Genomic DNA, 10,277 nt, shown 5'->3' with positions numbered 1-10,277 from the left:
GATCCACGCTTCAGCACACAAACATCTTGAAAGACCCAGTAATGGAGAGCCTGCTTCAGGGACACATCTAGGAAGGGTTTGGAACCCAGGAAAAAACAACCATAGCAAAGAAGCTCTTTATTGGCCGATGCTCTGGCCTTTCAGGAGAAACGGTTGAAATATCAAAGGATAAAAAAAGATTCCACCATGGTTCATAGAGTAGCATGAAAGGTGGCTTTAAGTTTCAGAAAGATTAGCTCCCTAACAAAATCTAAGACCAAACACATGAAGCAGTAAAGCTTTGTTAGGAGATTCTGCAGTCCATGAGGATGATAATTAACTGCTTCTGAATTCCCAAAAGCTAGATTACCAGTATTATACCATATTTGGAGTCAATCCTATTTGTTATGACTCACTTGAGGGTGAGTCATTTTGTTTAATGAAATGAAATCACAGGCTCTCTCCCTTACTCTGATGCACACTGGGTTATTACTTGTATACCAGTATTACCTGGGGAGCCAACCTATTCCAGTCTGAGTACTTGTGATCACCAAGGACTGGACAATCCAATCCAAAAGACAGGTGAACTCGAAGCTGATGTTTTATTCCTTAAGAAACAGAGAGAAAAAAACCTTATGAAATTAATGTTCTTTTGTACATATCTGCCACATTTTGTCTCTCTGTTCATCCCTCAAAGGACATTTGTGTTGTCTCCACCTTTTGGCTATTGTGACTAATGCTGCTGTGAACTCAGGTGTGCAAATATCTGTTTTTAATTCTTTTGGATATAATATAAGCAGATTTGCTGGATCAAAAGGTAATTTTTAAAGGAATTGCTGTGTACATTTTAAAATAAAGGTATTCCAACTGCTATCCACAATCATCCCTCTGGAGCATCCCTCGGATCAGCACATGGTTACCATGGTTACCGGAGTACTTCGCACCCTCAGCCCACTCACAGGCCAGAGCTCAGAACAAGGGCAGAGGCCAGCATGAGGTCCTGGACAGTGTGGAAACCACCTTACTGTAGATTGCGGACACCCTTACCAGTAACAGGGTGGAGCTCCACGAGGGCAGAGGACACAGTGCTGCTGAGCACCTGGTACTGAGTTACAGCAATCTGGGCATTGCGGCTGGTCCGCACCTTCACCATCTTCCCATTGTCCATGCGGTAGCTCGGGCACAGTGTCATCTGAAGCCAAGTAAAATCAAGATATGACTTTTGAGGAAGGAGAGAAACCCTGGCCTCCTGGAGGCATTCACCCACCTTGTGGTGCTGCTGCTGCCCTTGCACCTCCTTCTCAATGATGGGGATATCAACGACTCCTGCCGAGGGCACGGGGACACGCACAGTGACAGCCCTAGGGGTGACATGCACACAGCTACTTTAGCCATAGAAGTCTGAGAGGATCTCCTGGGACTTGGCCATTTTAGAGGATACTAGACCTTCAGCACTAATGTGAACATTTCTTGCAATTTCTTATGCCTGTCTGTGATATGATGAGAGGTAGATTGCCAACAAAAGGTATCTGAAATGGGTTACTTAGTTGTGGCTATGGTTCCTGTGACTTCTTTCCCCATAGTTCCTTCCTCTTTTACTTACCTGGCAAGTAGGACAGGACTGGTCCTGTGTTTCACTGGGTTCATTCATTCATTTGTTTGTTCATTCATTTAGTATATGATCAGAACCCACTATCTTTTATTATTTTAAAAAGATGCCTAGTGTGGTGCACATGCCTCCCAGCAATAAGGAGGCTGAGGCAGGAGGACGACCACAAGTTCGAGGCCAGCCTAGGTTACACAGTGAGTTCAAGGTTGCCCTGAACTACATAGTGAAACCTTGTCTCAAAAAACCAAAAATAAAAGATACAAAAACATGTCATCCTAATTTTCTTTTAATTATGTATCTATCATTGTTTTCTTTTGCCCCTAAATATTCTACAATTCACAAGCATGCTTTTAGAAGTAAAAGAGAGGCTTATAGGAAATAGCCAGCTCTCAGACTAAGCATTAAACCAAGAAAATCATGAGGACTGTGGAGGACTGTTATAATTTATATCTAGATATCCCCCTAAAACCTCATATGCTTATAGGTGGAGCCTCTGGGAGGTGACTGGATCATAGGGGTGTGACACTCATCAGTAGATTAGTCCACTGATGAGTTTATAGCTAAATGTGATGTTGGGAGGGGAAGCCTGCTGGGAGGAAATCACTGGGGGCATGGCCTAGAAGGGTCTGTCTCCCTCCCACCCTCGATTGCACTCTACTTCATATGCCATAAGCTCTTTCCCCTCTGCCATGCCCCTCTGCCATGCTGCTCTGCCTTGGAGCCAGTTGACTATGGACTGAAACCTCTACAAACTATAAGCCAAAATTTGCAGGTGATGAGTATTTTGTCTCAGTGACAAGAAAAAACTAAGACAGGGACCCTCTGATCATAATCTGCTATAGTGGTTCTTAAATTTGACTGTACATCCTAATCATTTGTGGACCCTTTTGGTGGCACTAGGACCAAACCCAGGCCTCACATATGCTAAACATTTGTTCTACCACAGGGCTACATTCCCAATCCCCATTTGTAGAGCTTTTGAAAAATACAGATGCCAGGCAGGCCTGAAATCCCAGCACTTGGGAGGGTGAGGCAGGAGGACTGCTGTGAGTCCAAGGCCAGCCTGCACTATATAGTGAGACCTTGTCTTGGGGGTGGGGGGAAAGAAAAAAAAAAAAAAAATATATATATATATATATATACACACACACATATACATACACATATATGGAGAGAGAGAGAGAGAAAGAGGCCAATCTCCACAGCCACCAGTTATAAATCAGAATCTGCGGGTGGGTCTTAAGCATATAGATTTTTAAAGGGCTCCACAGATCACAAAGTACCTATAAAATCTGTAAAACAAAGAGGACTAACATCTAAAATATAAATATTTATGAATTAAATTGAAAATAATAATACAAGAGAAAACTAGATAAAAGGTAAAATAAACGCTTCAACCCAGCAATTCCACCGGTAAGAATTTACACTAAAAAAACTGCTATTGGACTGGGAATTTAGCTCAGTGGTGCTGCACCTGCCTTGAAAGTGCAAGGTCCTGAGTTCAATTCCCAGCACCGGAAAATAAAAAAATAAAAATACTGCCATTTTGGATGGTTTAGATGTAGTTTATTCCTGCAGAAACTCATGTTGACGTTGAATTGCCATTGTGTTGGTGTGGGAGGCAGGACCTTTACGAGGTTACTAAGCTGTTAAGAGGGGTGAATGCTGCCCTGGTGCAACTGGCCTAATTCTCAAAGGAATGAGCTCTGGCTTGAGGGACTCAATCATTACGACATAAACAGGCTGTTATAAAAGCAAGGCTGGGCCCGGGGATTTAGCTCAGTGGTTTTGCCGCCTGCTGCGCAAGCGTAAGGACCCAAGTTCGATCCCCAGTACCAAAAAAAAAACAACTTAAAAAAATAAACAAATAAAAGCAAGGCTGCCTCTCCTGCTTCTCTTCTGCCCTTGCCCTTCTACTTTCTGCCCTGAGTGGAAGCAACACAAAGTCCTTGACAGCTTCACACTCTTGGGACTTCCATCCTCCAGAGCTGTCAGCCAAAATAAACTTCTTTCCCTTCATAAATTATGTAGGCTCAGGTATTATCACAACAGAAAATGGACTAAGACAAATATAGTCACACATTCTTTGCCATAGGTTCTGAAAAGTGAGAAATTAGCTAAACATCCATCTGTATAGTACCACAGAGCTACAAGGAGACATTTCTAAATGTACTACACAAAACACTCTCCAAAATATATGATCCATGCAAAAGCAGCACAGTATAAAGCAGTAAATGAAATATGCAGTCATACAATAATATGATTCCAGTATAACCCTAGAAATATACGTAAGACACTGGTAACAGTGATTGCCTCTGAGGAAGGGAACTGCACAGATGCAGAACAAAGAGTTTCTTTTTGACTCTACTATTTTTTAAAAAACTGATGTAGATCTATATGCACTACCATAGAAAGATTCCTAAGACACAGAGTTAAGTGCAGGGAGAAAGGAGAAGTAGAATGTAAACTGCATAATGTATTTTACAGATAGAGAACTGGCTTTGAAGTTAAACATTCTTGGGCTCCACTCTTTGTACTCTCCTAACTAGCTGTTTGATTTTGGACAGATTACTTGTGTGTGTGTCTGTCTGTGTTTAGATACACAGATACTGTATTAGATGCGTGTAAATGAATTAAGGACTACATAGGTAAAAAACAAACTGCTTACAGTGGTTGCTACCTCAAAAGGAGGAACTAGAATGGGGAGTGGGTAGATTCTCCAGGGGCTTTTTGCTTAATCTTTATTATTTGATTATTTTAGCATAGGAATGAAATCATGTATTTCTTGTCTAACTAATTTTGAAAATTCTGCTGTACAGCCATAATTAAGAATGACTATTTTCTATTAATAGTTCCTGCTGTATGACAGATGAACAAATGAAAGAGATGCCTCTGTTTACACCACCTCTACTGCCATGAATGGGCCTCATACCAGTACTTCTTTTCCACTTGACGGGTTCTAAATAGCTCTTGAACTTGATGTGCTACTTCCTTCTCCCAAGCCAGCACCATTACACCTGTGGTTTCCTTGTCTAGCCGGTGACACAGATGCAAGGGCTCTGCCTTATGGCCATGAAACATCTTTGCCAGAATGGGCAATACTTCACTGATGCAGAGCTGGACTCCAGGGCCACCTAAGAGAAGAAAAAACAAGTCTGAAGTTTCCATCAAAGAACTTTCCATGGGAAATATATCTTACATATAAAATCATCAATGTTTTCTAAAGTTGTACTATTAAAGAGTGACAGGGAGGAACAATATTAGTATGCCCAGAGATCTTGCTTGCTAAAAAAGAATCAGGTCCCCAACCTAGACTACTAAGTCAGAATATGTATTTTTGGTTTTTTAGTTTTTTGTTTTTGTTTCTTTTTGGTACCAGGGATCGAACTCGGGTCCTTGCGCTTTCGAAGCAGGTGGTGAAACCACTGAGCTAAATTCCCGGCCAGAATATGTATTTTAATAACCTGCCCAACTGACTCATATGCAATTAAAGTTTGAGAAACCCTGTCCAGTGACTTTCTCCTCAGACACACTTTGCAGGACTATGAACCACCCTCTGAGGCATTAAAGAAGAGCATTTAAGAGAACTAGCTTTGGGCTGGGGACTTAGCTCTGTGGTTTCACCACCTGCTTCGAAAGCACAAGGACCCGAGTTCGATCCCCATACCAAAAAAAAAAGGAGAACTAGCTTTGAGGTTAAACATTCCTGGGCTGTACTCTTCTAACTAGCCATTTGATTTTGGACAGATTACTTACCTTTCCAAGTTTGTTTTCTCATCCATAAAAGGTAAATACTATAACTGGGAAATACTATAATCTCATTGGAAAATATTAAGATGAGAAGTTATTATGAGAATCAAAAAGTGGAAAGCACTTGGCCATGCCTGCTTTGTCTTTGTGCACAATCTTTTTCATATCTCCCCCTGAAGCATTACCTTCTTCTAGCTGAAATATTCCTTCTCCTTCTGTGACTCTTTCACAGATGTATTTTTTCTATCAGTTGTTTATGACTTAACTTCACTGTCCCTTATCATTACAACTTTTATTCAAAGATATCTGAGTTTCCATTAAATTCCAGACACTTGGATTTTGTTAGGTATACTCCAAAACTAGACCACTTTCTCTCTCTCTCCCTCTCCATCCCTCATTTTCTCTTACATATTATTTCCTCTTTCCAACTTTTATTTGTTCTTGAGCCAGAGGTCTCAATGTATTGCCCAGGCAAGCTGCAAACTCCTGATACTCAGCCTCCCAAGTAACTGAGATTATAGGCCCATGATACCATACCTGGCTTATCCTCAGTTTTGGTGGAAAATAACCTGAAGACTAACAGCACACAGTCTTTGCATTTCTCAAAAGCAATTCCTGTGGTTTGTCTGTACCCAGTGCATTCCAGGAATCACTACTGTCAGATGTTTGGAAATGGCGAGTTTTCTTTATGTCTGTCCTTGGAAATGCCTCACATAGGATAATACTCTACAAGATTTTAATTAATTTGAACGCAACAGTGTCTCTCATGTTATGCTCCAGGGTTCCCCCCAGTTATAGCAGAAAGGAGCAGCAGGTCCTTTTACCTTAACCAGAGTCCTTACCATGGACAGGGAGACCGTAGGGCTTATTGATGACCACAAGGTCCTTGTCCTGGTGGAGAATCCCTCGGCTCAGTGCCTTAGCAAGAACGTTGGGATGAACTCGTTGCAACTGCTGTGTGAACCGCACTAGTTCTTGCACCCTCCGCTGAACAGGGGTTGTGGGCACCTAGTGGGAAAGAAGGGCCGGTGGGAAATTCCTGGTGAGAAAGTGATGGAGAGCAGAGACGAAGGTCTTCATTAAGGTCTGGGTAAGAATCTGGCAACCCGGACTCATGCCTTTCTCGAGTAATTTGACAGCGCATGTAGTGTCTTAACTTGCATACGCACGCTGCGGTTAGGACTGAGCCGGCAGTGTCAAAGACTCAGCCACAGAAAGACACTGAAACCCTACTGACGTCTCCCCTCCAGGGTCTCCTCATCCTCTCACCGTATATCCCCCACTGGTAGTTACTTGCTGTCAGAGGACCCTCCTACCATACCCCCGTCTGGGAAACCACTGCCTCTTGGGAATTATGGTCCTTCCCGGCTCACCGGCTGCTTCTTCGTCTTTTGTTCCCTTTTCTGGGCTCGGAGTTTCTCCGCTAATTGTTGGGCACTCAGGGGCCTGGATGCAGCAGCGGTGGAACAAAATGGCTTTGAGTCAAGAGTAAAGAGACTCTTCAAAACCGGGCTGGTACCCCGGACCCAGAGGACAGGTGCACTATACCTGGGCGCCGCCATCTTGCCAAGGCAGGGGCGAGCCACGACCACGTGGGGCGGGGGCGGGGACCTGTGGGTCACATGGAGACAGGCGGGCTGGCCTGGTGTGTCACGTGGGCGGTGCGTGCTCAGTGCGGCTGCGCTGACCGGTAGCTGCAGCTGGAGCGGTGGCGTTTGGAGGAGACGCGGTGAGTGTGTTAGGGAAGCAGGGCTGGGGCTGGGAAATGCCGGTTCGTCGATGTTTTCCGCCTCCCCAGGATTTCCGTTCTGAGACAGCACTGCCTAGGGAAGCGATTCTTTCTACGGAACACAACCCCACTCAAAAACATCTCCCCACCCCCGCGCCCTCTTAGAAGCAAAGCTACATAGACGCTCGCCCCAGAGCCTTCCCGGGCACCTGCCTAGTCCCTCTTCACAACCACGTCCTCGGTCAGTCCCCTGAGGGACTCATCGTGGCCCCTCCTGTTTCTTTATATTTAACCTCCGTTGATCCCCGGATCTCTGCCCTTTCTGCCCCTCGCCCTCCGACTTCCAGCCTCTTTGTTTCTTGTTGTAACCTGTTCTGTCCTGCCAGGGATGGTGGCCCCTTCGTTAATTCAAGCCCTTGGAATCTTAATTCCTCCGTAAGGAGCACAGTTGGTCCCTTCTGTGCTTCAGCATTCTTTTCTTGGGGTCGCCCTGCTCTTGCCAAGGAAAAGGCTTCATAGTGCAGACAACAGATCCCCTTATGGTTTTGCTTTCTTTATCCCTTCTCCTCTTTATAGTTTGCACCTGCCCCAAAGCCTCTCGCTCTGTTTTAAAAGACGTGAAATGGGGTCTCCTGTGCCCTAACTGCAAGCGACTCCCTCTCATTTCAGCAGGGAAATGCTGGGAAGATGAACAGCAGTTTGAGATGGTAATGTAGTGCTTTGGGATTTGCAGTGCCCTTTTTTAAAAAAGGTAATAAAGCCTGGGGAACTAATGGATCTGTACTGCTGGTAGAGGGACAACATGGGGTACCTGAGGAATTAAAGTAGTTGAATTAGGTTTAGGTCCTACTGCTCCAAAAGGAATTGGCAGAAGGAGGCACATAGAGCATGAAACAAAATTGAACAGTTGGAGCTAGCCTAAAGAAGACTTAAGTTGAAGAAGAGTTTAAATTACATGTGATAGGTAGTTGGCAGTCTTTGAAGCTTCTCTTGAAACTCTTTGAAAGTAGAGTTCTAGAAATGAATCTGGCAGTCGAATGCAAGACAGATCTAAAAGGAAAGAGTTGGGTAGCAGGGAAACCAGCTGAGATGCCAGAGTCTGGGTGATCAGTAGTGAAATCATGCCCCATTCATTGGTCTTTTCCCCCTACAGAGTACAAATATTTGAGTTTGAGTTACGAGTTATCCACGTCAAGATCTACCGTTCGTAGCTGACGTTGAGTCCAGTGACATTTTTTTTAAATCCTCATACCTAGCACATAGTAACCTCACAAATATTTGTTAGATGGCTCAAGTGCATCATGGACATGTTAGATGATTCTGAACACTGAAGTGCCCTATTTCTGTCAGTTTTTTAACCTGAAGAATGAAAGCAGTGGTAAATACACTTGTAGAGTTGGAAAGAAGTTGTTTATGTAACAGAATAGGTGATCTGCACATAAATGCAAAGAATTCCAAAGAATATTGAGAAATTAGCCGTGTTTCTCCTGTCGTCGTCCCCCCCCATTCACATATAGGACATAGATCTATAAAATTTGAGATATTCCATCCTAAAAGAACTAGTGCTTTTTACTGATATGCTCCAGAACCCCAGTTCTAGTTTCACTAGACAGTTGTAGGTCGCTTGTCACTTAGTTACAAGAAGGCTCCTTTTCCAAGAACTGTGAATCTTAGACATCAGGAATAAGTTCAGATTAATGCAAGCCTATTTTGGGTACAAGACTTTTATGGTTTGGGTGATAGTGCTGGGAGAACCTCTTCCTACCTTCACTTCTAATGGCATTCAAGAAACAACACTTTCAGAATAGGCCGTCTGTGTCAAGAAACAAAATGAAGGACCAACTCAGATGTCATTGCTAATAACACACAGTTTGTGTACTTGGGTTTCAGGTTAAGCTAAGGCACGCACACGCTAGAGTGTGTGAGAATAGAAACACTCTTTTCTGAAGAAAGAACTTTTTGGTTTTTCTTGCTGAAACTTTGCAAGAAAAATTTATAGAATTCAAAGGTTTTGTTTGTTACTATTTTATAGCCTCAGTCAACTTCCTTAATCTTTTGCCTATGAGCCTCTTGGTACTTAAGAGCTGCCCGCTTAAGTGTAAAGAATTTATGCAAATATCACGTTTGTTTTTCCTTTTTAAAATCTCTATATTGCCTTCTTCCTCCTTCACTGGATGCTATTTTAGGCATTGATTCTCTTGTGTGTTAAGGGGTGGGGGAGGGGAGTTCTGCTGCTGCTAGGTATTGAACCTGAGACCTTCCATATTGCAAGGCAGCACTTTACCACTGAGATAGTGTATATCCCCAGGCCCTTCTTTTTTCTACTTCTGCACCAATCTCACATTGTCTTTTTAGTTGAGGATGCCTCTTGTCTGAACTGTTGCTCAGTACAAGGAAAGAAATTCCATTAGTGGGTCTTCTTTGTTACAGGATAAAGCTTTTTTCAAATGTGGCATATATTTATATAGATTTTGATGTTACAATATATGCCCTCGACATAGTTATTTAAAGAAGAACTTGACAGTTTGCTTTTAAGGATATTTTCTTCTGTGCAAGAACAGAAAGGTTGTCTTAGTATTTCACAAACACAAACAAGGAATGAAGGAACTTATGTTTAAGTTTCATAAATTTAAGGTTGATTAATTGCATAAGTTGTGGCTCCTCAATGATTTTCTAGTTGCAAATTAACCAAAGATCCTATTTCCCTGAAGAGCAGGAAGTACTTGAACTTTGTTTTATGGTTTTAGATTCAAAGAAGCAATTAGCAGGAACTCTGGGGTGTCCCAGAAAGTGCAATTTTGGGAGCCAGGAGGCCTGGGGATTAGTCCTGTTTCAGTTGGTATGAACTTGAGCAAGTATTTGAGTTTCAGGTTTTTGTCATTTAGATCTTTACAGCTCTAAAACTCCTGTGAAACAAAGATTTTTCGAAGGACACTGCAATACTTTAACAGTGGAATTTATTTCAGACTTAAGTCAAATGCGTTTAGCATTGACGCAGAGAATCTGGATTGTACTCCAGTTCCCCAAATTTAACTGTATGCCACTGAGCTAATATTTATATTTGGAATTGACCTTGTTGAACATTGAATGGTGTTGAATAATCCTTAAGATTTCCTAAGTGGGCTGGGGGGGAACAGATAGAAAAAATATTAGGGGGCTGTGGATATAGCTTAGTCGAAGAACATATTTGAGACCTTGGTTTCAATTGCT

General features: G+C 42.8%; 2 protein-coding genes across 15 annotated transcripts in view; one reads left to right on the top strand and one right to left on the bottom strand.

Moving 5' to 3' along the window:
- Positions 1–6,955, bottom strand: part of Rpusd4 (RNA pseudouridine synthase D4) — a 45,733-nt gene extending 38,778 nt beyond the window's left edge. For 2 of the 5 annotated variants that reach the window (XR_002388789.2, XM_021242814.2), the window contains exons 1-6: positions 6,712–6,955; positions 6,181–6,346; positions 4,521–4,722; positions 1,247–1,340; positions 1,027–1,171; positions 490–587 (exon numbers count right to left, since the gene is read on the bottom strand). Coding sequence is in view for 3 of the 5 variants with exons in the window: in XM_021242814.2 (XP_021098473.1) it covers positions 490–587; positions 1,027–1,171; positions 1,247–1,340; positions 4,521–4,722; positions 6,181–6,346; positions 6,712–6,900 (894 nt within the window). In the remaining 2 variants the exon portion in view is untranslated. The remainder of the gene's footprint in view (positions 1–489; positions 588–1,026; positions 1,172–1,246; positions 1,341–4,520; positions 4,723–6,180; positions 6,347–6,711) is intronic. The other 3 variants (XR_206005.4, XM_004862588.4, XM_004862586.3) reach the window with 2 other exon arrangements.
- Positions 6,956–6,967: 12 nt separating this feature from the next.
- The window catches only part of Siral1 (SIR2 antiphage like 1), a 49,869-nt gene continuing 46,559 nt past the window's right edge, over positions 6,968–10,277 (top strand). For 5 of the 10 annotated variants that reach the window (XR_206006.2, XM_021242815.2, XM_004862592.2 and 2 more), the window contains exon 1: positions 6,968–7,067. The gene's annotated coding sequence lies outside the window, so the exon portion shown is untranslated. Of the gene's footprint in view, positions 7,068–7,102; positions 7,819–10,277 lie in introns of those variants that run through there. The other 5 variants (XM_021242816.2, XM_087214308.1, XM_087214307.1 and 2 more) reach the window with 5 other exon arrangements.

The sequence above is a fragment of the Heterocephalus glaber genome, unplaced genomic scaffold (genome assembly GCF_053883595.1).
Source record: "Heterocephalus glaber isolate CG9 unplaced genomic scaffold, H.glaber_assembly_v1.0 deba00001446, whole genome shotgun sequence".
NCBI classification, from domain to species: Eukaryota; Metazoa; Chordata; class Mammalia; order Rodentia; family Bathyergidae; genus Heterocephalus; species Heterocephalus glaber.
Note: the sequence above shows the minus strand (reverse complement) of the source record. Positions and strands in the feature narration are given on the sequence as shown.